Source organism: Lycium ferocissimum, chromosome 2 (assembly GCF_029784015.1).
Source record: "Lycium ferocissimum isolate CSIRO_LF1 chromosome 2, AGI_CSIRO_Lferr_CH_V1, whole genome shotgun sequence".
Lineage (NCBI taxonomy): Eukaryota > Viridiplantae > Streptophyta > Magnoliopsida > Solanales > Solanaceae > Lycium > Lycium ferocissimum.
This window is the reverse complement of record NC_081343.1, coordinates 56,300,013-56,327,341: the sequence shown is the minus strand read 5'-3', so window position 1 is coordinate 56,327,341 and position 27,329 is coordinate 56,300,013. Positions and strand designations below refer to the sequence as shown.

At 35.1% G+C, this 27,329-nt stretch overlaps 3 protein-coding genes across 3 annotated transcripts; all 3 read right to left on the bottom strand.

Moving 5' to 3' along the window:
- Positions 1-1,164: 1,164 nt before the first annotated feature.
- LOC132046162 (external alternative NAD(P)H-ubiquinone oxidoreductase B2, mitochondrial) lies at positions 1,165-7,069 on the bottom strand. The gene is made up of 11 exons (XM_059436725.1): positions 6,896-7,069; positions 6,606-6,729; positions 5,145-5,424; positions 4,677-4,883; positions 4,286-4,536; positions 3,261-3,480; positions 3,052-3,156; positions 2,318-2,590; positions 2,098-2,219; positions 1,691-1,810; positions 1,165-1,598 (listed from the first exon to the last, which is right to left on the bottom strand). The coding sequence occupies exons 2-11, from the start codon at positions 6,692-6,694 to the stop codon at positions 1,511-1,513; spliced, it is 1,755 nt and encodes a 584-aa protein (XP_059292708.1). The 5' UTR covers positions 6,695-6,729; positions 6,896-7,069; the 3' UTR covers positions 1,165-1,510.
- A 4,438-nt stretch (positions 7,070-11,507) lies between these two features.
- On the bottom strand, positions 11,508-12,455 carry LOC132046154 (uncharacterized). Its single transcript, XM_059436714.1, has one exon. It carries the CDS (start codon positions 12,235-12,237, stop codon positions 11,518-11,520), a length of 720 nt encoding a protein of 239 aa, XP_059292697.1. The 5' UTR covers positions 12,238-12,455; the 3' UTR covers positions 11,508-11,517.
- A 6,020-nt stretch (positions 12,456-18,475) lies between these two features.
- On the bottom strand, positions 18,476-24,003 carry LOC132046148 (uncharacterized). The gene is made up of 8 exons (XM_059436705.1): positions 23,792-24,003; positions 21,023-21,786; positions 20,562-20,750; positions 20,330-20,438; positions 20,180-20,238; positions 19,886-20,090; positions 19,463-19,795; positions 18,476-18,940 (listed from the first exon to the last, which is right to left on the bottom strand). The coding sequence occupies exons 1-8, from the start codon at positions 23,922-23,924 to the stop codon at positions 18,837-18,839; spliced, it is 1,896 nt and encodes a 631-aa protein (XP_059292688.1). The 5' UTR covers positions 23,925-24,003; the 3' UTR covers positions 18,476-18,836.
- Positions 24,004-27,329: the final 3,326 nt, after the last annotated feature.

Sequence of the window (27,329 nt, the reverse complement as noted above, 5' to 3'; positions counted from 1 at the left end):
TTGAGGAAATCAGAGAAGAGCAAATTGCAATGAGGAAAGAAATCATAATGCTGCAACGGCAACTAGACATATTAGAGAAAGAGATGGAAGACATGAACCAAGTTGGAATTAACATGTCCTCTAAGAGAGCCAAAATTACCATGCTCTTGTTCAACTCTTTATTTGAATGTACACGAGGGCTAGGCAGCACTGAAGTTGCACAGGAACAGGAGGACGAGATAGAGAATGGTGTTGAAAACAGGGGAAGTGGCGATAGAGGCGAGAAAAGGAAAATGCAAGTAGAAGAAGAGTTAGGGGGAAAGAATGAAGGGAACAAGAAGATTGGAGGTGTTTCAGATTTTAAGTCCGATTCAAATTTGGAAAAAATGCTCATGGATGAGATGAACATGAAAAATTTGGCACAAGAACAACCTGATAATTTCCTGGGGTACGAGGAGCTGGCTGGAGGTTCAACCTTTTGGACTGATTATGTGGAAAGGATGGATCACAAGGCTATCTTATCTGGAGTTGGCCATGCCGTCTTACAGTCACAGGAAACCACACTTTGAACCTTTACAATATTAATATATTTTTCTCTTTAGCTTTTTTCCCCTTTTTTTCTTCATTTTTCTGATTTAATTTTGTTTTGCAGGAATAGGAAATTTTGAGGTTCCTATGGCATGCTCTGGACACCAAGAAGATGCTGTCACAATACTTTGTTTTCATATTGTTATAGTTACAAGTTTGCTATAGATTTTTACTCTCATTCCTGCACCTTTTGTTTCTTTACTAGTTTGTCATACATGTTGGACAACTTACCTTTTACTCTACCAATACTTGAAACTCCGATTTCCAGTGCATGATATACTATGTGTAAGTAGATTCTCAGTACTCACGATTCATGAATGCTTTCTTGCCTATTATGATTGGCTGTGGTCACCGCAAGTCAATCCTTGCTTCATTGGACTTTGTCGTTCAGAGAAGAAGCAAGATCATAAACCACCATAGTCAATGCAAATGCTACCTACAACAACACACGTGGGTGACTACACTAACACCACACACCATGCATATACAGTGAAGCTGATGGAAAGCATATTCAGACATGCATTTTAGCCACAATGATCAAGTAAGATCTTCAACCAAAAATTACAAAAACTTATATTCCCTTGAAGTAAACATTGAGCCGTTAAAAGGCCTGTTGGCTGAATGTTATTCAAAATAGAACACCCGAGCAATATACGGGAACAAACAAATTACAATTGAGCATCCCTCCGATTGGTGTTGTTCATTTTACCTTTATTATGATGCAAATATAGAAAATTGGATTCTCTATGGTATAGTACTCCGTGTAGCTGCAAAATTGGGATGACAGGACACCTAAAAATAACCAGTGCCAAGGAGTTGCAAAAAGAATTAAACAAACAAATCCGTTAGGATTCGCATCAAAAAAACTTTTGGTAACAGCCTAGTGGAATTTCAAGATAAACCCACAGGAAGCTGCTATTGAAATGTCTGAAGGTGTAACACCTTAAATCTGGCTTGAATCTCTTCCAAATATGAACCTCCTTACCCAGTCAGACACAACCAATGCCCTTGTACGCCAACTGACTTGTTTGCTGGATATTCAAAAACATGGTGATCAGATTTCCCCAAAAGGACAGAGAAAGGTTGATGGAGAAACAGCAAAACAAAAGCTTGGAATAATTACCTAGCATACACAGAATACCAGAGCCACTGACTGCTATGACCAATTGAAACCCAATCTCCTGGAAGCTGTGCTGCTGTTTGCTCTCCTCCCAAAGGTGCGAACTGCCCCAGATGTCGGTACCTGGAACAAGCATTTATATGCCCGTTAAAAAATATAGAAACTTTTTCAAGCCAAAATCACAATCCAGAGACTTAGTTCCATTCATCCTGTTTATACTTCCCTCCCATTAATGATTGCGTGCAGACTCAAGACAACTTTCTAAGGATTCATTATGACTTCAAAAATTAATATACTGCATGAGACCATTAGCAAAACCGCGATTACTTATCCCACTTCATTCGTGTTGGTTGAGGAACACGATCCCATAGAGCTGGTGCAATAAATCATCAGACAAATCCAACTTGTACCTGAATGGGTGAAAGCGATGGCGGCCTTCTCCTCTAAACCGAAGAGGACCTTCTGGATTTTTTTCACATTCCTCCATACGATTGAAGCATTTAGCTAAGTAGACACCTTGCTGAGATGCAACCTGAGAAAGTCGTTGCACATGCAACAAAGATATTTAAGCATTCATGTATCCACTAGGAGCACAAATAGAAGCCACTCGTAATCATGCATGCATAATACCTGAGCTGTTGCTGGAAGATTCTTCATCTCAGTATCTACTTGGGACAGAGCTGATTTAAATTCTTCAATGTCCACCTCAACTGATTCTTTAACAACATCACCTTTTGATGCTTTCAAAAGATCGACAAGACTACTCATTTTCTTATTTTTCAAGTAAAGCTCCACCTGCGGGTATCTTTCACATATGTCCTTAAGGACTTCCTGAAACTCTTTGACTGTGAGTGTTCCGGAGTTATCCTTGTCTGCCTTCTGAAATATAGCAGCAATATCTTCCTGAACAATGAGAAATTTAGAGAAACATAGATCAGTTTTTGCACAATCTAATATCTAACGTCAATTCAAAGTTCAAACAAGTTCTACTTTGTCAGAAGCTGTTTCAAACAAGTTCTACTTTGTCAGAAGCTGACTGTTCCCTATGTTAATTACCCAAATATTACTGGCTAACATCCAGATCAACAAGTATCCTGAGAATTATTGCCTGTTATGTACCCCTTTTTTAATCGAATGAAGTAAACTGCCAATTATGCCTGTGTGGACTGTAAGTATTTCCTTAGCTAAAAGCTTCAACGGTATTGCCATCAAGGAAAAAAGAAGATAAAACAGAAAGTTACTATCTACTGAAAGCTGGTCAACAAAATAGATGAACACGAATAGCGCATTCTAGTGGAATGCGAGATAGAATGATTACCCAATATAAGGAAAGAAATGCAATCAGGAAGTGAAAGTGAGATTACCATGACTTTACGCTGGTTGATTGTTGCACAGTCACCAAGTGCATATACGTTTTCCTGTCCCTCAACACGCAGCCACTCATCAGTTGCTAACACTCGTCTGTTTCCCTGTTAACAAATAGTATTTCATATAACTGACATTAGTACTAACAAAATCAAGCAAGAGTTTAACAGAGGCATTAAATTAGCGCCCATTACACACGGCAAAATACCTGACCAATGTGCTTCATAAACTCCATAATTACCGGACGAGTTCCAATACCAGTTGACCAAACAGCCATTCCATAAGGCATTGAAGTTATTTCGCCACGTTTGACATCCTTGGTAGAAATTTCTTTATCTCCTACCTTCACAACCATTGACCCAGTTTTCACATCAATACCATCTCTGTGGAATTTTTCTTCAGCAAAAGCTGTAATTCTTTTGTCAAACCTATAAATGAAAAATAGGTTACATCAGAACACAAGTGAAAGTAAAAAAAGAGCTCATAATGGAAGCTGCATGTTTCAAGTTAAAAGGCTACAGTAGAACTAGAGATATATGGAATTTGCTTGGGCATCACCCATCACATAGCAGAATTTAGACATTAGAATGTCTACGAGCTAATGAATAACCAGCAGCTGCTTTTGCCAATATTTTGCCTAACAACCAACAAAAAGGCATCTACTGAAAAGATCTGCATAAACTATTAGATTTTGGAATAAAATGGCTGACTTTGGTCCTGTTTCGACCTCTTTCCAAAGTTTTAGTACCCACATAAGCATGCCATAAAATGTGAACTCTTGAAGTATACCACTGAAGCAGCCTGATTTACTTCACCTTCCCCCAAATAAAAGAAAAAAAGAGAAGAAGAAAAGGAATAGAAACAGACGATTTTCTGTTTTGCTCGTTCTGAAAATTATGATCAGCAAACCCAACACTGTTAAACAAGGGAAAGCAGCTAATGTGGCCTTTGCTAGGTCTGTCTTTCAACCGCATAGCGTCCTATGACTAGGTATTGCATCCTAATGTCGAGGGAAGAAAACAGCCTTTGGGTTCAAACTTTTGTATTTACATTAAGCTCAATCAAGGACCAGAAACTGAAACTGTAGGAAGAAAATATCCACCACTAGGCATCACTGGAAAGCCAAACATGAAGAATCACTCCAGCACATCTTAAATTTGCGCGTTCTAACAATGTATGAGCATGCATATGAAATATACTTAAGATGAACGCTTAAAAGAAGTGCTGTCTTACATGTTCAAAATATGATCTGTTGCCTCAAGAAGTGTTATCTTCACCAAATCTTTGACCTTAGGATACAGCCTAACTATATCCTCATTGACAAAGTCATGAAGCTGTGCCGCAAACTCCACACCACTTGGTCCACCACCAACAATAACAAAGTGAAGCAGCCTCTTTCTCTCCTCATCACTGAGGGTGGGCAGACTGGCTTTCTCAAAACAGTCGATAACAGCTCTACGGATTTTTTGAGCATCTTCTACTTCCTGCACAAAGGGCATTCCAATGTAAATGTCAAGATCAATGTTTTGAATGTGCTCCATGTGACACCAAGCTAATCTTAAATAAATCCCGTAGAACTCATCTCCTGGTATCACAAACTTGCAGATGGTATAAAGGGGATTACCTTCAAGAAGAAGGTGTTCTCTTCAACACCAGGAATGTTGAATGTATTTACACGGGCTCCGGTGGCAATGACAAGATAGTCATAATCTACAGCAAACTCTTCCTTCTCATTTCCATTGGTGCTTAGTTTTGATTGACAATATACTTTCTTGTTCTCTGGATCAATTTTGATACATTCAGCTTCCCAAAAATAGGCGTCTACGTGTTTCTACAAGGAGGATGTCAAAATAATATCAGAGGCAATAGGATTTTTCAGTAACTAAGACGCAATAATTATAACATGGATAGCAAAGTTGAATGGATTAGTTATAGTTGCAGCACGTCGCCAGAGTTAAATGAAAAAATTGGAATTGCAGTTTAGTTCAACCAATGGAACAATTATGTCGAAGATGCTGATATAGGCTTTGTATTGAAGAATCAAAATGAAATACGAACAAAATGCTATAAGTTCGATATTGCTATTTCCAACCTTTCTGATAATGTTGCGGATTGGTTCAACAACGCTGCGACTCTCCACTGTGCCACACGTAACACTTGGCAGCAAAGGGGTGAATGCAAAGTAATTTCTTGGAGATATCACTTGGACATCATATGAAGGATCCTTCAGATTCTTCAAGAAACTGGTTCCAGCCCAACCAGTTCCAAGGACAACAACTTTCTTTTTTCTCTTGTTGGCCTCAACCAACTCTCCAGCACTAGAATTGTCATACGATTTTGCTGCCTCAGAGTATGCTACAAGACCTCCACCACTATCATTTATATGAAAGGGTCAGAATAGAGAAAACTCATTGCACAGATAACATAAAGGGCTGCAGTAGAAAAGTATCTCTGAAGGTGGTAGGATGGGGAAAAACTAGTGGCCCAAGTGCTTTTGGAAAAAACAAGAAGGCAGACCAAATTTTAATTTCAAAAAGAAATAATAATGATAATAAAGTAAACGCCTATGAAGCACTAAGAATGAAAGTATTCTACTCTACTGCACCATCATATTGCTCCTAAAGATATATCTCTACTCAACTATAGATGACTAGAAAACATGCTTAGAAATATCACATAGATAAGGCATAATAATTAGAGAATAATCAAATAGCGCAATTTTGTAGCACATCTATACAAAAGTATTCCAAATGGATGTAACTAAAGAGACATGCCATATTTACTAATTTAGTACAGTACAGAAGGAGCTAAAGCCTAGCATATATCTCATCTTATGTACCCTCAATTTGCAGCCTCAGTCCTCTATTTCTTTGCCACTTCCCCGTCCATTACCTTTGATTTACAAAACTTTATATCTTGACTTGAAAAAATATCAATAGTAAAACATCTAGCATTCCACGAGCTGGAAGAAAACTACCTGAGAACTACATTTTATAGCCTGATAATGGAGGAGTATTAAACATCTGACCTTACAGCAATCCCGACTCACAAGAATTTCATTATCGAATTAAACACAAAATTAGGATAGCACAACCGTGCTTACTTCTAATTCAACCATCAAGGCCATACAATAACTGAAACAGAGCGAAGCTGAGAGACTTGCTCTGCATCCACATCCAGTAAAGTAACTATGAGTAAATAGTAGAAAGCTAGTACTCCTATCAAATTAGGATCATTATCTATCGAACTACTATACAAAATTCCAATATACGTAGCAGATAAAACAATTCTCCAAGACCGCAAACATTTACAATTTCAGTTAGCAGATCTGAACATAGTTATGCAGAAAGTACTACAACTTCATATCATAACCAGCACCTTATTCCTTCACATAGAAATTCAACTATGTTTTCATATCATCAACAACAAGCATCTCTATACTTATTCCCCAATAATAACTAGAAAGCTAGAAATCAAAAAAACTAAACAGCTATTCATCAAATTGAAATATGTAACGATAGCCAGATTTAAGAAAGAGATATGTATACTATACCTGACGGTGAAAACAATGAGGAGCTTAGAAAGGGAAGGATTATCACGGAAAGTTTTAGAAAATCTCTCAATCACCGTTACTCTCTGCATTTTTAGCGTTCAACTTACGCGATACTTCTCTTCACCTATAGAATAGAAATTAAACAAAAGCATCCATTAATTCGCCATAAACTTACACAGTTATACTACTAGTACCGCTACAAAACTTCAGAAATATCACCTTTAAATTCACTTCAACTACTACCGATAGAAATTAATCAAAGCATCTACAAATTCTTTATATTATTATACCTGAGATTTGAGAGAACGTGGTGTGAGTTGTAGAAAGAGAAGAAGGGAACGTGGAAATGTGCAAAGTGAGTTTGTTTGTTTTTCCCCTAAGAAATGGGAAGGGCGAAGAGTCAGAGAGAGAGTCAGGAAAGTTCTAATACTTTCCAGCGCTGATGTTTGCTTAACGTGGCGCTCAAGAATTAGACATGTATTTTGCAAGGCAAAGCGTATTTTTGCTCTGTTGTCTCCGTCAAAAGTCAGCACGTTCCAACTTGGACCTTTCGTCCTTTCCTCGCGATATTTTTAACTAGTACCACTAATAAACAAATATTACTGGTATACGTATTTAGTACTCTCACGTACATTCACCGATAATTTGGTCAGAGTTACTAAAGGAAAATATTACTCCCTCCGTCAAGTCTATTGGACGCTGTTTGCTGATTGATTGGCGTCAAGTTAGATTTCTAAATTCATTGGAGAGTTTGATTTGCTAATAATATAATTAGGATTCGTTTTGACCAAAATTTTTTCACTTTTTTCTTGGATTAGTTTTTCACTTTATTTAAAAATCAATATTTGACCATGAAAATTTTAAATTTGGAAATAACTTATGACCTGTTTTCCAACTCACTTTTCACTTTTAAAATTTTATTTACGTGTACGTTCAAGCATAAACGTTATTTAAGATATTCTTGTAAAAAAGATATAACCAAATGCAACTTCAACTTTATAAATTCTAAATATAGTGAAAAAAAAAAAATGGGAATCTATGGCCAAACGCCTACTTAATCTATAATAAGAAAATTCATTTTTTTTTTCACTCATCAACCTAGCGCTAAAAAGTATATTCCAACAAGAGTAAAAAGAAAATATATTATTCAAAAAATAAGTCGTTTCCAAAAAATAATTTTGCTTCTAACAAAATACACCACACCACAGAATTGGTATCGTTGAATCATGAAATGCACATGAGGGCGGCTCTCACATGGCCGTTGAAGTTGCATTTTAATTGGCAGTATGTGTATTTCGAAAGGGAAAGGAAAAAGCCGTGAGGAATGCGTATATCACCGACTAGGTTGGCTCCTCGTCTCATTTGACGGCTACCACACTCACTACTTTAATCAATTTCTTGTTTGTGTGAATATATTAGATAGGTTCATGAATCATGACGTAGGCCAGCTTGGAGAATTTTAGGTTCAAAGTTTGATGGCTAATAATTAATTAAAGGCAAATCAGATTTGGGGTTCCTAAGATCTAGGTGATGAACTGATTATAACCATGTTCTAGAAAAAGGGTAAAGAAATGTACAACGCTGTCAATTGTCATGTGTCTTGACAGCATATTACTTGTAAGATTAACTTTTGAAAAGATAAAAAATCACACCTAACATGGGTAAGTGTTCGGGCTGGGAATTCATATTTGCCCATTGCAAAGTTTAGCCTTTTGGTGCTTATTTTACCATTCATAAAAGTCAAGATAAGATCTAAACATTGAATTAATTGCTTTACAATTTCTAGATTCAAAGTTGTTTTCTAACTATTAGCTTGTGTGGCCAAGTTTATTTTTCCCCTAAAAGTATTTATTTTTTCAATAAGTGCTTATTTTAAAAAAGTGAAGTGCTTGATCAAGTTTTTAAGAGAAAATAAGTGCGTTTGGGAAGTAGCAGAAGCAGTTTTTGAGAAGCTAAAGAAAATAGTTTTTAACCAAAAATACTTTTTTGAAAAGTAATTTTGATAAAAATACACTTAGTAGGCGTTTGGCCATAAAAATCAAAAACTTTTTCACTTTTTTTGGAATTTTGGAGTTGGAGTTGTGTTTGTGTAGTTTTTGAAATAAGATTTTTTGTTGAAATGTACTTGTTTTGGTTGTGAAAAACTTGAAAAACAAGCTTTTCTTGTTTTTCAAATTATTTGGAATTTTCATAGCCAAACACTAATTTTTGAAAAAAGTGAAAAAAATTCCGGAAAAAGTGAATAATTCTTATGGCCAAGCGGGTCCTTAGAAGCATTTTAGTAAACTTGCCAAACACTAATCATGCTCAAAAGATTTTTAAATTAATTGGCCAAACACAAACTCGCTTTTTCAAAAAAAATATTTTGAATTTTTTTTTTTTTAAAATAAATGATTTATTTAAGCCAACCGCGCTAACAACGCCTTAATCTCGTTGCATGACTCAGTTTTGAAATTCTGACGTGATTTTGTACGATAAACCGTTAAATAATTATAAGGACTTTAAATCAATATTAGATGGAAAAATCATTTTAACATTTTCCAACGAAGAACATAGGAGTATAATTTACAAAAAGAACATTTCCAGCAATAAAATAAAACCAAAAGAATATATCCATTGGAACACCTTAGTGGGTAAGTGTCTACTTCCACATTTTTATTTGCTTCTACAACTTTATTCTTTGAAAAAGACAAAAATGTTATCCCTTCTTACCCTTTATTCTTTATATTTTTTATAATATAACATTTTTTTCTCTTAGTTCTTTCCAAAAAGATCGACAGAGACTCTTTAAATTTAATATTCTCATTTTTTCCTTAACGATACTATTTTTAAAAAATAGCATGACATATTTAAAATAACAAGGTTCAAATAAAATTACTCCAATATTTTGCTTTTTTTCCCAACTCCCAAGTGTTTTTATAGTTTTTAAGCTTTATATCCGATCAAATATCATCATATATAATGAATGGCGCAGAATTGTTCAATTTTGATCTAAATTGGATATACTGTTCAAACAGGGCAACCCAAAGCAGTTGAATAAGGAAACTTGTACTTGGGCTGGAGAACAGAAGATAGCCCAAAATGCCTGAACTGTAGGCCAGCTTCCTTTTCATCCTTTTTTCATATGGACTTGTAGTAGCGCTAGTACTTTAGCTCACTGTGACTTGTAGGATCATTTTCTTTTATTTAATTTACAAGTAAACACATGAGAGTATTTTCAGGAATAAATGACAACCATGAGGGAAACTCCTAAGAAAACGACGTCATTTATAGGTGATAAGAGTGTTTAATCCAGTAACACACCGTTGGATGTGACATTAATAGAAATACCCACCCGATGATATGAGTTTGAGTTTCGATGATTGGCATACAAAAAGTCATCAGATATGATATTTATTTTCTACATAAATAACTATCTAAAACTTAATGCTACAAGTACTTTAGCCCATCGTGACTTGTAGGATTAATTTTTTTAATTAAATCATAAATAAACATATGACAACCATTGGAGGAACTACTAAGAAACGACGTCATTTGTTAGTGATAAGAGTGTTTAATCTAGCAACACACCGTTGGATATGATAATAATAGAATACCCACCTCATGATCTGAGTTTGAGTTTCGATGATTGGCATACAAAAAAAGATGTCAAATATGATATTTACTTTCCACATAAATAACTATCTAAAACCTAATATCTTTCTCATTCGCGTCAAATATATGATTATTAATGTGAGATATATATTATATTTTATTAACAAATCTCTTCATATATTAATAACATTTCTTCAGTATTCCTAAAAACTATATTTAGAATCATATATTTTACAACCATAATTATATATAAGTAATTTTTCTCTCGATGAAATTATCAACTTTTTACTACTATAGAGTAAAGGAATGAAAGGATTACAAACTATAAGGTCTATAGTTCAAAAATTACTTTCTTTTGAATTAAAGATTTAATAGAAATTCACAAAAAAGACCAATAAGGGTTGTGGTGTAGTGACGAATACTACTTAATCCTTAACCAAGAGGCCTCAGCTCGAGCCTCACTCTTTTAATCTGAAATAACAGCATGGTTAGGGAGTGTTTTGCCCCTAGTGTGAGACTACCCGGTACACCATATGGGGAAAAAAAATCACGAAAAGGCGTGTTCTTAAACTTTAATCATGATTAAAGGTATTCATCGCCTTAAGAATTCCAATAGACAAATGCCAAATATGATATGGATTTCGTTTTCAATGATCACGTGTTGCTTATGCAAAGTTAGAAGAAAGATTGGAAACAAAGCCAATAAATCAACTTGCAACCCTTTAAAAACGTCTTTACTCAACCCAACTCCTATCAACAAAATGGAAAATCAAAAACGAAAAATGAATTAAAGTGGCCCTTTTCTAGTCAAATCCCTTTGATTCAAAAATCTCATGAACTTTCTTTAAAGTTGCAACTTTAGAAAATCACATGCCTTCACTTTATGCAAAGTTCAACTACACTTTATGAAAGGAAAAAAGAAAAGAAAAAAGAGAAACCCAAAAAAAAAAAAATCGAAATTCCAAAATGAATAAAGGTCATCAAAGAGCTTAATTGGAGATTGGATTGCATGTGTTGATTAATTGAACTAGAAAAATTCAGCTCAGATACTTCACGATAAAATAAAACTCTTTAGGTTTTTCTGGTCATTTAACACATCAACAAATCATTAGTTAAGGGCTTAATGCAACACTTAATGACGCAAAACCACACACTAAACTCTTTTTAGTCATTTTCCCAGAATCGGAAACGCCCTTGAAGAAAACAAATGAAAACCCCCCAAAAGCCTCTTTTATATCGTTAAAATTAGTTAATTACACCCAACACTTGTCTTTCTATATCCGTTGTGTTCGAACCAGTTTGCGAGCGCCTAGACGAATCATCTCGCCGAAAAACTAAGATCAATCTCGATCAAATTCTCTTCCTCAACTTGACTATTTCTCTTGGAATCCAATTCAATCTCTATCAACTCTTCATTTTCCTCTTGCCATGGGAAACACACATTCTCCGGCGAATCATCCCAGTTTCCGACGACCGGTGAACCCCCATCATCCGACGAAGTATCCGTATCCGTATCAGTTTCCGGGTAGTACATAGACAACGAAGCGTATCTCTCAATAACCCCAAATGCTTCTTTTCTCTTCTCCTCTGTACCCTCATCTTCTTCTTCTTCTCCTTCGTACGCTTCGTATATCACTTCTAATGGCGCCCTTACATTCCACTCCACAAAACACTCCCCATAAAACGGTCTCTCTTCTGCCTCAAATACCGAATCCTTTTCATTATTGGACACCACAACCAAGCAGTCGTCATGAAACCCTATAGGAACTGGATCCAGTACGGGTTCCGGACCCTGATCTTTTTTAAAGTTGGTGCAATCATGATGGTAAGCAAAATCAGGCGTAACTTGTAATGATGGGACCTGGGGTTCGGGTTTTTTATTCTCTTGGGAAATTCTTTGAGCTGCACCGAGTCTGAGAAGGGAAAGTAATAGAACAGAAGTGGAAATGATTAATGGAGAAGCAGCAATTGCGGGGAAGTAGAGGAGAATTATAGTGTAGAGAGTAACAATGGTGGAAATTAGAGGATGGGAAGCCATAGTGCTATCACTCTGAAGTGGTTTAGTGAGAATGGCATTTATTTATTTTGGTTGAATTTTCATCCATGGAAGCTATTCAATATGGAGGGAGGGAGGATTTAATTTTCCTCCATTTATTTAAGAGGAAGTTAAATCAATATGGGAAGAAGACAAGGAGATAATGGGGGTTTCCATTGGACTCATTGAATAGCACTCTATATATGTGCTTCGATATAGGGGCATATTTAAGATTTTGTTATGTAACGGACTCACCTATTCTCATAATTGAGCTAGTACACGAATTTGTCTTTAGGGACGCGTGATTTTAAGGCTTTACTTCATATTCAAATATCATGTTCTTTGGAGTATTATTTTTCAAGCGGTGTAATAGTCTCTTTGTTAGATTATTCAAAATTTGCTTATTTTTAAAAGTATCTGTTGTCGGGAATACTATATAAAAATATTTTTGAGGAATAACAATTTATTTTTGAAAACTTTGCTGATGTCAAAATAACATTTTGTGCTTGACGCTTTCAAGAAGTGCTTAAGAGGAAAGTTAACTACTCAAAAATACTTATTTCCCCCCTAAAATCTTGGTCAAGCAACCCAACTATCTAAAATAAAATTTTTTAATTTTCCAAAAGCTTGGTGAAGCTTGCTATATAGACACTTTTTAACTTCAAGGTGAATATAGTGGATGTGTTTTACAATTATAACCATTACATTTTTGTTACACTAGAGGTGAACTTAGTATTAGCATTAATTTATATTAATAACATATAAATAATTTCAGTCGAACATTAAGTTTGTTCAATCCGAGAGCACAAAGGTACGTGTCAGTGACATAGAAAAAGGGGGTAGAAAAGGAGTAGGGTTTGTGGGGATGGGGAAGCCATGGGGTTAGTGGGAAGTGTGGGTTTGATTTTCAAGAAAAGGAGTGAAGAGTATGGGACTTTGTAAAGTGAGGGGATGTCCCTGTCTGTGGGGAAGAGAGTTAGGCTTGGAATATCTAATACTCCGAGCTTTATTTTAATTGCCGTGCTTATTAAAAATAATTGTTCAAAATAAATTTAAGATATTAAGCTTATTATCTTTACTCTTACTTAATAAATATGAAGAAAGATTAATGTGATAAAAAAAAAAGAATATTATTGAATTGAGATTAAAAATAAATAAAAATAATTTAGTCAAAATATTCATTTAGTGGTCGTGTAAAATGAAAACATGACAAGCAAAATGGATAGAAGGGAATAAGAGTTAGGTGCCTTCATCTTCATGCAAATTAATTTGATTGAGATGCCAACTCGTTGTTGAGATAGATTGATTACATATTCAATGTTTCATCATCATTTTGGAAAGCTAAATTGTTTATTGTTATACCACATTAGTCTATTTCCAGCTACTATTACTTAATTACTTTCCAAACAAGCAACCAATCAATGGTTGATACAGTACATCCCCCTGTTCGATTTGTTCTCTTCAAAATTATGGAAATTAGAGTTGCTTCTAAATTCCTGATTCTACGGATCCAAATGCCAATGATAATTATTAACTTTGTAATCCTTCGTTTCTTTTACTAGTCCAGTATTAACCCCCTTATTTAGTGTTTGTCTACTAAGTTGCTCATATAACTATATTTTGGAAATCTTGATTATATTTGACTACTAGCTATAGCTAGTACTCCAATAAGTTTGGAAGATAGTTATTTAATGACAAAAATAAGATAGTTATTTAATGACAAAAATAAAATTGTAAAATAACAAATTTCTTTTGATTTGCTAAAATAACAAGTAAAAGAAAAAAATTATCTTTATATAGTATACTGAAATAGTAAAAGAAACGAAGGCAGTAAATGGCTTCATTATACAATGTAATAAGGCTTCTTACATTTTATTTATGAGTAGGCATTCAAAGATGTTGCCTTAACAGCTAACGAAATAGGTGAAAATAGAGAGATCATATGGTTTAAATTTCAACAGAAATAAGTAGTAATATGATTTCTTGTAATTAGTTATAGAAGTTTTGATGGACAAAGTTAATAACTCATGTATCTGTGTGAGGAAGCAGGTATGATATAATACTTGAGGTGGACATAAGTTATGCTTGACACTACAATTATATACTCCGATAAAAAATAAAAAAAACTCACAGCATTTAACTTGTATTATTACCCGTTAACTTAGTGGTAAGGGTAGGAAAACAAAATATCTGTTCGTGGTCTTATCCCTAAAATAGTATTTCTGTTAAAAGCCCCTCAAGATTAGGATTTGGGATAATTTACCTTCCTAAAATGTCAATGAGTAAGAAAGACCACGGAATAAATTGTTTTGATTATGTGATAATTGAATTTTTAAAATGCCCTTGTGACATATTCAAATAAGACGTAGGTTCTCATAACACTTGATCGACATACCAAAAACCCATTTCCATCCTTGTAGACTGATATAAAGGGTCAATAAATCAAATATTTTTAAACATTCAAAATAAAAGGAATGTCATACGACAGAGAAAAGAAGCGTGGCATGTACTATTAAGGTATTTATCATTATTCTTGTCAAATTTGGTTATATCGAAACCTTGCACTTTGTTTTTGAGTTCTTTTGTCTTTTAGTCGAATTTTGGAGCATCTATATTTAAATATATTTATACCCCTTTTTTAATAGGTTGCTATCCTACTGAAATGGCTAAATGGCCATCTTCAATTTCTTTTCATTTTGTCACATCAAAATTTCAGTTCCACTTTAATTTGCTGTGAGTCAAAGTTGTCCTCTACCTCGAATGTAGGAGGCTTAGATAACGAGTTATTAACTGCTGATGAAACCAATTCGACCATATGTTCGTTTTCTCTCTAAGGAACATGGAATGTGACCATTAATGCAATGAGCCTATACAGCTAATCTAGCTCAAGCCTGTAATTAAATTTTGTAATAGTTCATTGCCGTGATACACTAATGTATATTTCTTTGTAGGTCAAAGCTAGTTATAAGTAACTTGAAATAAAAATTTAGGAGATCTAGTATGATACTTGAATTTGGTTAGTATTATACTTGAATTTGGTTGAGGCTTAGGTCATCTGAACTTATCTTAAACCTTTTAAAATGAGTTGATTGTTCATATGGTTAGTCAATTGTATTGCCCGGACCAACAAGCGCACGCTTCGACTAATTCTCGAGGTACATGCTACCTCCCACCAACATAGATGCTGGATAATTCTATCCACGGGGCGGCTCAACAATATTTGTGGCTTAAAGCGAAACTTTGACTGGAGGCCCTTTTTATGATTGTATATATTAGACACATTTTTTTTTTTTTTAGTTTTTTAAGATTAGAGGTTGATATGTGTCTAGTAAAAATATATACAATCGTAAAAAGGCCTCGGGTCAAAGTTTCGCTTTAGACCACAAATATTGTTGAGGAAAAGAGAGTCGAGTGAATCTCTTACTCCCTTGAGTGTTTAACAAGGTCACTATTTTTTATTTTGTAATAGAACAATCCCTTTATTATTTTTTATATCCCATCAAATATACTCTTAGGAAGTATAGTTTCTATAACAATTTAATGACATATAACGCATAATATTTAAATCCTAAAAAATAAAAAATAAAAGTAAAACACAACCATTTTAACTAACACTACAAGAAAAAATATATGTGGTAACAAATTTTTTTTTTTGTTGCCATAGATTGATTATTATTGCAAAAAGTACTTTTGGCAACAAAAAAAAATATTTTGTTGCATGAACTTTTCGAACTGGCATATTGCAACAACGTCAACAACTTTTTTTTTGTTGCCAAAAGTACTTTTTGCAACAATAATCAATATTATGGCAACAAAATTAAATTCTTTGGCAACAAAAAAATCATTTACCAATAATAAAACTAAGTTGTTGCCAAATATAAAAATTTTGTTGCGATATCTATACTTTCTTGTAGTGTAATATAGGGCTATCGATCAGTGGCGGAAATGAGAATTTCCGCCGAAGAGGTTCAAAATATAAAAAAGTAAACATACGAAGAAGCTCTTTAGGGGTTCGAAGATCTACTATATATACATAAAAATAACTTTAAGCTTTGTAAAACGATTTTTTTCAGTCGAGGAGGTTCGGATGAACACCCTTGGCATAGTGTGGCTCCGCCACCGGACCCATAAAATTGTACTCTACAAATGTACATAAGCTAAACACAATGTAGATTAGAGCCCAATTAGTCGAACTTAAACAAACAAGTACACGCAAGTCCCCACAACTTGGTCTAGCAGTTCATGTAGAAAGTGTACCAATATCGAAATGACAGACTTGGAATATAATTGTTGTTGCATGCACGTGGTTTGCATAACCATAAATAGGTAAGATGTCCCTAGGGAAAAGTACATATCTTGTTCGAAAGCCAACTCTCCATTAATTAATATTGCTAAAGTGACTATATACTATATTGTCCATTGCTTTTAATTTGGGGTCTACCATACACTACGTTAGAATATTGCTTCACTTCCACGAAAATAATGCACATTTCGAAGGGACTGCAATTGTGCTGATACAGTGAATTTCAAGCTTTTTCAGTTATCCAATCACTAACTGTCACCTCCCATGTAAAATGTAATGATAAGATTCACAATAACTATTTTATTCAAACTGAATTTGCTACATTTTGATGTTTTAGTAAAAAAAAATGAAACCATTTATTCCTTTTCTTTTTCAAATGTACCATTAACTATTGAACAAGATGGTGAAGAACGTAACAGAGTATGATAATTTATTTAGTTTCAATTTGAGCTCATATATCGGTTAATTGATTTTTTTTTTTTTTTTTTTTTGAAAAAAACAATGTCTAACACGCTAATTAAAAAGTACATGAATGATACTGTACATTACAATCATTTATTCTAAAAATTTTAAGAAAAATGTTAGACATATCGTGGTTGAACAGAAAATGATCGACTCTTTAGACCATGTAGCGTCAAACAAAGATGCCACTTTAGTTTGGAAGATATTTCTTCAATAATGCACAATAGCATCATAAAGACAAGATGAGATAAAAAAGAAAAGGCTTAATGCATATGCGGCCCCCTAAATTTGTCCCTTTTCTTCACTTTGGCACCTTAACTAAGTGTTATTCCTATTAAACCCCTAAACTCGTCCTCAAGTGTGTCTATCAAACCCCCTAAATTTGATTTTTATTAGAACCAAAAATTAAATTGGGGAAAGAAGGTGGAGTAATATTTTAGAAATGTGGTAAGCTATTCTTTACGTCATGAATGTGTCGGTTTCTGCTGGTTCTGCTCTTCCGCTGCCAACTAAATTAAGAGCTACTCTTTTTTGCCCTCTCAATTGTTGCTAATGTTAGCTAAAAAATGACATAATTAAATTAGAATATGTATTAGCATGTTGCTACATTGAACATGGAATACTATGTAAGCCGGATTGTATTTGATAGACACGCTTGAGGACAAGTTCAAGGGTTCAATAGAAATAACACTTAATTGACGTGCCAAAATGGAAAAAAAGAACAAGTTTAGGGAGCCGCATATGCATTAATCAAAAAGAAAAACATGTAGTATACGTTATGCAGGACACATGGGATACTTGTTAGAGAGAATTCGTGCTCCAAAAATTTGGTTACTTCAATAGTTGCTTATGGCAGAATATGAAATAATAAGGCTTTTGCTATTATTGAATAAAAATAATGTATTTGAACTTAGAACAAACCATTTTTTTTTTATTTTTTTTTGTGATGGAACTACTATGGGCATGATAACCAAGGTAGATAGAAACCCGACCAGTTCTTTCTTTTTCTTAAGGATCGTGTAAACTTTCTAAACAGAACGATATACACAGCAAAATTCATACAACCAACGTCTTGCTTAGAATTGAGACATGGTAGTAATTATTGTTGTCAAAGGACGAGGGGGGAAAACGAATGAAGGAAGAAAAAGAAAGCAAGAATTAGTTCATCAGAAGGATGGTGAAAAATGCGCAACCTTTTTACCTTTTTCTTATACCTGCAATACTGTCCCCTCAGTACTATAGTTTGGACAAAAAACTCAGGTTCCTGCTTTATTTAACTTTTCGTAGTCCTAAAACAAGTATATTAACCAGCCAAGAAGGGTGCCATGAGTCCCAAATTTATCATAGAATTATAGACATCTACAATATCATCTGCGCACTTCAATTTCACCATTACTTGATGCAACATATTGAAATACAGAGGGACGGCAGCAAATGAAAATCAAAACGCAAGCATCTAAGGGTACGATCCAGGAGTCAATGAAATGGTTGAAAACTATGGCAAATCAGAGTCCATGAGACAAAATATGTTAAGATTTGTTCCCAGTAAGCTATGGCGGCAAGAGTACCTGTACTGATATAAGTTTAACAAGTATTCAGTAGTATAGTCGAGGTATTCACAAGCTTGACATAAACACTACCTTGAGACGGTAATACTCTACATTTTCCTCAATAATCCATCAAATCCCAAAGTTGGCCACCGTATACACAGAACTATGATCTAGTATTCACCAAAATCCTAACCAACCTCTCACTCCGAGCTAACACCATTTTGATTCTATAGTTAAATAACTAGTAGTATTATCAAACAGTGTTTTTGAATCTCATGTTTCCACAATCAGTAGTATCTGGGACGAGGTGGAGCGTATACCCCGGGATGCTGTGCTCCGGAAGGAAAATTTCCATATGGTGGCCTTGGAGCTGGAACCCCTTGAGGAAAGCCTAACAGAAAGCCAAAAGCGGTAAAATAAGAACAATAAGAACTTGTTTGTTCTCTTTCACAAGAAAGATTATGCAGAAATACATGGTGAGCCTATGCTACATGAATCTCAATCCAATAAGCTAAATTATTGTTTGAAGAGTTTTCTCCAATAAAGTTTCTGCTGCAGTTTTTTGGCTTTTTTCCCGATTAACATTGTTTTCTACATTCAAGGGGACACTAGTAATTAGAGCACAAAGTCTTAATAAAGCAGAAAATTTGCACACCAAGTCACCGTCAAACAGTCTCTAGTTCCTAGTTAGGCAAATAATGCAATACACCACACTTTCTCACTTTCTTCTTACAATCGTGTGAACGATATGTCACCACAAGTTATGCAAAGCTTACAGCGCCATACTACCAAAAGCATTCTAGACTTCCAATGTTTTTTTTCATTCCTAGATTCTTCATTTTTATCGGGAAAAGCTATAAAAATGCAAGTAATATGAAGATGGAGTCAGAAAAAAGGCAATAGATTAAGTTACCATATGGTGTTGGCATCCTCAAGTCAAATGCAGGTCCTCTCAAGTCAGGTGGCAGATATGTAGGACCACCAGACGTCCTCAGGTAGGGATCATTCATGGTGCTCTGGTGTAACTCAGCTGCATTCCAAGCTCCAGAACCCACATGAGGCTCATAGATCCCTCCATGGCTAGCTGATCGAGCTTCCATGTCATATCCTCTTGAATTACCATAGGCAGTGTGACTTCCATGGTGACCAAAATCACCCATGGGGTTGTAACTGGAAGGGGTTGAGTAACAGGTTTCATGAGATACTTGAAGTGGAGGCTGAGCATACGAACTATTTGAATGTCCACCTATCCAAGGTAAAATGGATAAGCATGGGTGTTCCAAGAAATACAAGCAAAACATCAATACAAGTGTCCACAACAGAAGCAGCAAAAGACCTGGTAAGTTTCTGAGACTCTGCGATGAAGAACCACTATACGACTGCTGGTATGCCTCACAAGGGTACTTCATCGACGGGTTATTATGTGACTGAACAGAACTTTCACGAGAATAAGGGGTAACTTCCCTCTTTGAATTCAAATTTGCTTTCAGCTCATCCAAGCATCTCTGAGCCTCCGCTCTGTCAAGTTCTTCAAACCGTACCTATGACAAGCAAAACAGAGGACTGCATGAATGAGAAACATGAAAGCAAAAATTTACAAGACTGATATTGCACTTCTGAAATCATTCACCTCATCAAAGTACTCATCTGCTCGAGGCATATCTTTGCTTGTAGGTAAAACAAAATTCACTGCAAAGTAAATATTATAGGTTACAACAGAAAAGGGGGGGAATATATCAGAGAGCTAGAAAGTGTGTGCAAAAACCAAACTCTGTGGTACCTAACATTTGATTTACTGCTTCGGCAGGAACTTCTTTCCCCATTTCTTTGAATCGCTTCTCACCACGGAGCTTGAGCTCTTCAGGTGTTGGAACAATCACAACAGCAATCTGACACAGAGGCAAAACAAACAGAGAGGATTGGTATGATTCGTCAAAGGCCTGTTAGGAGAGTAGTCTGCACAGACTGTTGTTAACCTAAAAGTGCTTCCATTGTGATAACAATTTATGTACCTTCTTATAGTTGGCAAAAGGCTTCAATTTGCGCTTCCGAGCATTTTTGTAGACATTTGTCTGATCAATTATGAAATTGCGAGGAATCTGGGAAGCCCTAGACAAAAGAGTGTTGAATATACCAGTAGCACGGTCCATTAAACGGTCAAATCTTTCACCATAGTTATGTTTGCGCAGCAAACCAGGAACCTGTAAGGAGATGAATTATTTGTCACGGAAATAGCGACTCAAGCACTTCCCTATTTCTTATAAATGAGAAAACACCAGCAACACTCTAAAGGGCAGCCCGGTGCACTAAGCTCCCGCTATGCGCGGGGTCCGGGGAAGGTCCGGACCACAAGGGTCTATTTTACGAAACCTTACCCTGCAATTCTGCAAGAGGCTGTTTCCACGGCTTGAACCCGTGTAAACACCAACATCACTCTATTTAAAAGAAAAAAAGCAGCAGTAAAGTATGAAACCTTCATTAGATCCAAAGCTAAATTAGTTCCAAGCAAAACATATCGCTTTTCTGGATGTTCCGTGACCCATTTCTCAGCCCAGGTGCTCTTTCCGGAAGCAGGCAGTCCTACCAGCATCATAACTTCACAATCGCACAGATTTGAGAAAGTAGGGCCCGGAATGGCTTTCCCATCTTCCATGGCACAAGACCACGGCTTATATCCTTCTACAGGAGCTAGTCCATCATCTATGCTAAACTGCATATGCACAACTACATTTTTAAGCAATATATGAGGGAAAAGAGCTGAATGCCATAGTAGATTTTTCATTGGACAATCCACCACTTCAAGACCAGTTGGACCTGCATTAAATTGCTTTGCTATTCCCAACCACTTTCCATTTTTAGAGAAACCTATGGAAGCCAGAGGGCTAGACTGAAGGTCAACACAACAAACTATTGTGTCACCAACCCCAAATTTTTCGCCATAATCAGAAAACCTTCCTTGACTTGAAAATTTTCCAGTACCCCCAAACCCAAAACTGTGCAGGGTTTCGCCAAGGTTTCCCACTGCATCATCTCCCCTTGAGATGCCAACACGACAGACATGTTGTTGATCTAGTGGTGTGTCTTCCATGTCTACGGGCTGATCTAAAACGATTTTGCAACCAAAGCAGTACTTTCCTCCAGTGATTCCCATATTGGCTCGAGCACCTGACCAGCAATAAGCAAATCCTTGCTCATAAAGTGCTGAACCTTGTAGTCCATTTCCTTCAACATTGAAATCTGAAAGATAACCCACTCGGCATCAAAACACGATACATTGATGATAGACTAATAAATAACACCTACAAAATAAAGACACACAGCACACAGATGTGCCATTGGCTAATTGGCTTCTCTAATATTTTCTAGTTCTCCCATCCCCAATTCCAGTCTCAAGTTTAAAGAAGTTGTCCAACTATAACTCAGGGGAATCCATCCAAGAAAATTACACACGGGCAACATATACGGACCCAAACATGGACAATTGTTATAGGACAAAATCAGAGTTTTGTTCAACGATACAAAAGGTAAGTCACAAGGAAGCGCCATAGAATATATGCTATGATTCGTTGAACAGCTAACTCAAAAGAACACACGCTAACTTATAGAAAAACTGACAAGACCTTTCGAACCAGATATTCATGCAAATCATAAACTACATCGTTGGAAGTGTTTCATGCACATAACTCAAGATAGTAACTTTTATGGCAAATTTAAATCCAAACAGGAATTATTGTAATCTTTTCTATTCAGCAATTGTAAGGATACTAGGGTTTGGAAGAAATTAGGGAAATAATCGATCAGAATTGGGAAAGTGAAGACATCGACTTAATAAAAGGGGACGACATGTGTATGGAAATAAAAGCTCAGTCGTAGACAAAGGTAAGGAAGGGCAATTTGGCAACTTGCATACGGACGGCTTTGATTAAAATTCATTTAGTAAGATCAGACGGTAGAGACTCAGGTTGACTGCATTAAATAGGGGAAATAATAGATTGAGAGGCATTAACTGAAATCTGGTAAATTTTCCTAACTACTTCTCCTCTCTTCGACTCATCTTCTTCCTCTCTCTCTCATTTCTGCCCTGATTCTCACTTCTTCTCTTCTATTCTTTACAGGACACCGCCATTGAAGCTCATTTCCATTACAGTTCTTCACTAAAATCCTTCCGCTGTTGTAATTCTTTTTTGGACAGTAGTTCGTTGGACTGTTGTAATCATTGAGCTAACAAAACTTCCATTTCAGTTGCAAATTCCTATTTTGCTTTCTAGTTCATTCCAGCAACTATGCACCTTGCTAGCCGATATGCCCCATCCTTTAGGAAAAAGGAAATGTTGACTATGCTTATGCACACTTTAAAAGTTAACACCAAGATATAACTTCTCCAAGCTTCAAGCACTAGCGTTAATCCACATTAAACAATCGTATTCATGCCTTTAAAGGCGACTTGTCAAACCTCAGCACAATTCCATCTTTAATCTCTGACCATATTGACATTCGGGATTTATACCACAATTCTATTAGATTACAGTATGTCATATTTAAACCTCCTAGCAAAGGTCACAAATGACCCAGGATACAGGAAAACCAAAGATAATTCAACATCTTACTCCCGCAAGATGAGACTCAAAAACGAAAGATTACCTGCTCTTATGACAACACAACATCAAGGATGAAGGATGAGTTTCGCAATACAAAATTAAAGTGACATAATAAGTTTTTGGTGATAGGTCTTTTGAGATTATTGATAATATTTTCTTTATTGGAAATATATAGTACTCCCTCTATCCCATTTTAGATGACGTAGTTCGAATGGCCAAGGAATTTAATATGTTAGTTTCACTTATGCATTATATCAATGGTACTGGAAAATATTACTAGTAATTCAAAAGCTCATTTTGATATAACCAAAACCAGACCCTCATGCCAATCTTCCACTTCTAACCACCGTAGGCATCTATCTTTATATCCACCAGATAAGATTTTGACAAACAGCTTCAGTGTAAAGAATGAATTTTGGGCCTAGCCTATGTGGGACACTCAACGTTCTGAGAATAAAATTAGCATCCCTTTGAAAGGAAAATTTAATCATACCAATCGAAACCCTCGATCAAAGCATTTAGTGTTCCCCATATAACCAATAGACACAGGTTAAACAAAAAATACATACAGAGTTCTAAAATTTGGCATACGAAAAGGGTATGATGATTTACAAAAATAAAAAAGGGAGTGGTGATGTTCTTGCCTAAGTCACAATCGGCAGGGTTAAGGAGCACCCTTGGTGTAGATACTACAAGGTGTGATGGCCCTGCATCAAATTTTGCTTTTTTGGTATTAGTTTCATCAGTTATACAATAATCACGTTTCTTCGACGCCATTCAAAGGATTTTCGGTTTTCCAGTTCTTGAGAGAGTTTACTGAATATGAATTGAAGTATTTTGGATGGTGGAAATGCCAAACGACACGCATTATATATATATATATATATATATATATATATATATATATATATGTTTTCTTATGTGTTTGTTTTATTTTAGAGAAAAGGACATAAATGGTCCCTTAGCTATGGGAGTAGGTTCAAAATAGTCTCTTAACTATGCACTTAACAATTTTGGTCCTTTAAGTTTGCAATTAACAAAAATGATTCCTTAACTATGAGAGTTGGTTAAAAATAGCCCCTTAAGTATGCACTTAACAATTATGGTCCTTGAAGTTCTCCAAAAGTTAACAATGTTAGTCTCCAACAAAATATTCACCAAACACATTTGTTAGATTTGACGAGAACTATGAAAAACAAGAAAAAAATTAGTTAAAACTAGTATTTAGAAGTACACGTTACTACGGAAAAGGTCAAATATCTTGGGACAAAACCGACAGACGTAAGTCGATTATAGGGAAAAATTAAGGAAAAAACTAACAGACTTGATAATGTAGGAAAAGAGTGTCGCGGAACACAAAAACCGACGGATTTTGTCGATTAAAATTGAGGGAGTCCATCGGCTAAGTAAAATACACTGAACTTTAGAAATAAATTAGAAACTGTAGAAACTACAAAAATTGTCACTACTAAAAATAAGCGAAAAACTGATGGATGGAAATCGATGGATAAAATCGAGGGACACTATTTTTTATTTTTTTAATTGTTTTTTATGAAAACCAACGGATATCCGTCGGTTATTTTCAAGGAAAAAATGTGCCGAAAAACTTTTTTTTTAAAAAAAATAAAAAAAATAGAATCACTACAATAGAAGTATTTCTTTTTATATCGGATTTTCAGTAGAAACGAGTCTAGTGTATTTTACATAGCCGACGGACTCCCTCGGTTTTAATCAACAGAATCTGTCGATCTTTGTGTTTCGAGACACCATTTTCTGACATTATCAAGTCTGTGGGTTTTTCCTCGATTTTTCCCTATAACTGACTGGCGTCCATCGATTTTGTCCCGAGGTATTTGATATTTTCTTTAATAATGTGTACCTTTAAATGTGAGTTCTCGCTAATATATTTTTTTCCATAGTTCTTGTCTAATCCAACAAACAGAGTTCGATGAATATTTTGTCAGAGATTAAAAGTGTTAACTTTTGACGAACGTAAAGGACCAAAACTGTTAAGTGCATACTTAAGGGACTATTTTTAACCAACCCTCATAGATAAAGGACCATTGTTATTAACTTGTGACAAACTTAAAGGACCAAAACCGTTAAGTGCATAGTTAAGGGATTATTTTGAACCTACTCTCATAGTTAAGGGACCATTTATGTCCTTTTCTCTTTTATTTTAAGTCTTAAGAGGAGTAACTATTTCGAGAAAAGGACATAAATGGTCTCGTAACTATGAGAGTAGGTTCAAAATAGTCCCTTAACTATGCACTTAACGGTTTTAGTCTTTTAAGTTTGTCGCAAGTTAACAAAAATGATCCCTTAACTATAAGGGTTGGTTAAAAATAGTCCTTTAAGTATGCATTTTACAGTTTTGGTCCTTTAAGTTAGCCAAAGGTTAACACTTTTAGTCTCCGATAAATATTCATCGAACTCTGTTTGTTAGATTTGACGAGAACTATGGAAAAAAAAATTAGCGAGAACTCACATTTAGAGATATACATACTAAAGAAAAAGCCAAATACCTCGAGACAAAATCGACGGACGGTTAGTCGGTTATAGGGAAAAATTAAGGAAAAAACCAACAGATTGATAATGTAAGAAAATAGTGTCTCGAAACACAAAGACCACAGAGACTCTGTCGATTAAAACCGAGAGAGTCCATCAGCTAAGCAAAATACACCAGACTCCATTAGCTAAGCAAAATACACCAGACTTTAGAAATATATTAAAAATAGTGGAAACTACAAAAATTGTCAATACTAAAAATAAGCAAAAAAACGATGGAGGAAATCGATGGATAAAATTGAGGGAAACTATTTTTTAATTTTTTATTGTTTTGTATTGTTTTTTACGAAAACCAATGGACTCCGTCGGTTATTTTCGAGAAAAAATGCGCGAAAACTTTTTGGTTTTTGTTTTAAAGAATCACTACAGTGGAAGTATTTATTTTTATTCCGAATTTTCAGTAAAAACGAGTCTAGTGTATTTTACTTAGCCTATGGACTCCCTCGATTTTAATCTACAGAGTTCGTCGGTCTTTGTGTCTCAAGACACTATGTTCTGACATTATCAAGTCTGTAGGTTTTTCCTCGATTTTCTCCTATAATCGACTGACATCCGTCAGTTTTGTCCGGAGGTATTTGACATTTTCTTTAATAATGTGTATCTTTCAATGTGAGTTCTCACTTCTTTTTTTTTTCATAATTCTCGTTAAATCTAACAAAAACAGAGTTCAATGAATATTTTATCGGATATTAAAAGTGTTATCTTTTGGCGAACTTAAAGGACCAAAACTATTAAGTGCATACTTAAGGGACTATTTTTAGCCAAACCTCATAGTTAAGGGACCATTGTTGTTAACTTATGGCAAACTTAAAGGATCAGATTTGTTAAGTGCATAGTTAAGGGATTATTTTGAACCTACTCTCATAATTAAGGGACCATTTATGTCATTTTCTCTCACTATTTCAACCAAACTTCTGTTTGTGTTTTGTTTTGGGCTTAAAAAAACTTTACAACTTATTTTAAGGTATAATTCAGTTTCACGCAATATAAGGCTGTTTAAAAAGAATCAATACTCCCTCCGTCACAATATAAGTGTCTCCTTAGCATTAAAGAAGTAGTCATCTTTAATATTGTTCAATTCTAAAAAAAATATCTAAAAAATAGGAATAGATTAGTAAACTCTATATTGTAATTATCGTTTCCTTAATAAACGTGATTTTGGGTAAGATGACACTTATTTTGGAACTAAGAGAGTATCTATGATTTTTCATTCTCTGAACTCGAACCCAGACCTCCAATAGAATAAAGGATCCTATCCATCCGACTACAATTTTTGATACATGTATTGATGCCTCGACTAATTTAAATTCGTGCAATGTAAAATCATTAAAGGCAAACCTTTGTCTTCTTCTTCTTTTTTTTTCACTCACTAGGCTCAAGCCCAAGAATCTGTTTAAGGAAAACAGATCCTATCCCACACTACAACCATTAATATCAGCTTCGAGACCCACCAAATCGATTTGTGCGACGTAAGATTTATTAAAAGGGAAGCATTGCCCATCAGAATTTTTTTTAGTTGATGAGCTCGAGCTCAACGCCTCTAATTAAACATGGAAAAATTCTTTTTGTTCAACTACAACCCTTGATATTCGCTTTGAGACCATTTGAAGTTTG

What these genes read in the sequence shown, in the direction of transcription:
- LOC132046154 (XM_059436714.1), bottom strand. Translation starts at nt 12,237, where the DNA reads ATGGCTTCCCATCCTCTAATTTCCACCATTGTTACTCTCTACACTATA.
- LOC132046148 (XM_059436705.1), bottom strand. Translation starts at nt 23,924, where the DNA reads ATGGCGTCGAAGAAACGTGATTATTGTATAACTGATGAAACTAATACC. An exon ending in CTTTTGCCAACTATAAGAAG is followed by an intron (nt 20,439 to 20,561) that starts GTACATAAATTG and finishes CCTCTGTGTCAG; the next exon opens with ATTGCTGTTGTGATTGTTCC. An exon ending in AGCAGTAAATCAAATGTTAG is followed by an intron (nt 20,239 to 20,329) that starts GTACCACAGAGT and finishes TTTACTTTGCAG; the next exon opens with TGAATTTTGTTTTACCTACA.
- LOC132046162 (XM_059436725.1), bottom strand. Translation starts at nt 6,694, where the DNA reads ATGCAGAGAGTAACGGTGATTGAGAGATTTTCTAAAACTTTCCGTGAT. An exon ending in CTCATTGTTTTCACCGTCAG is followed by an intron (nt 5,425 to 6,605) that starts GTATAGTATACA and finishes TATAAATGATAG; the next exon opens with TGGTGGAGGTCTTGTAGCAT. An exon ending in AGAACACCTTCTTCTTGAAG is followed by an intron (nt 4,537 to 4,676) that starts GTAATCCCCTTT and finishes CCCTTTGTGCAG; the next exon opens with GAAGTAGAAGATGCTCAAAA.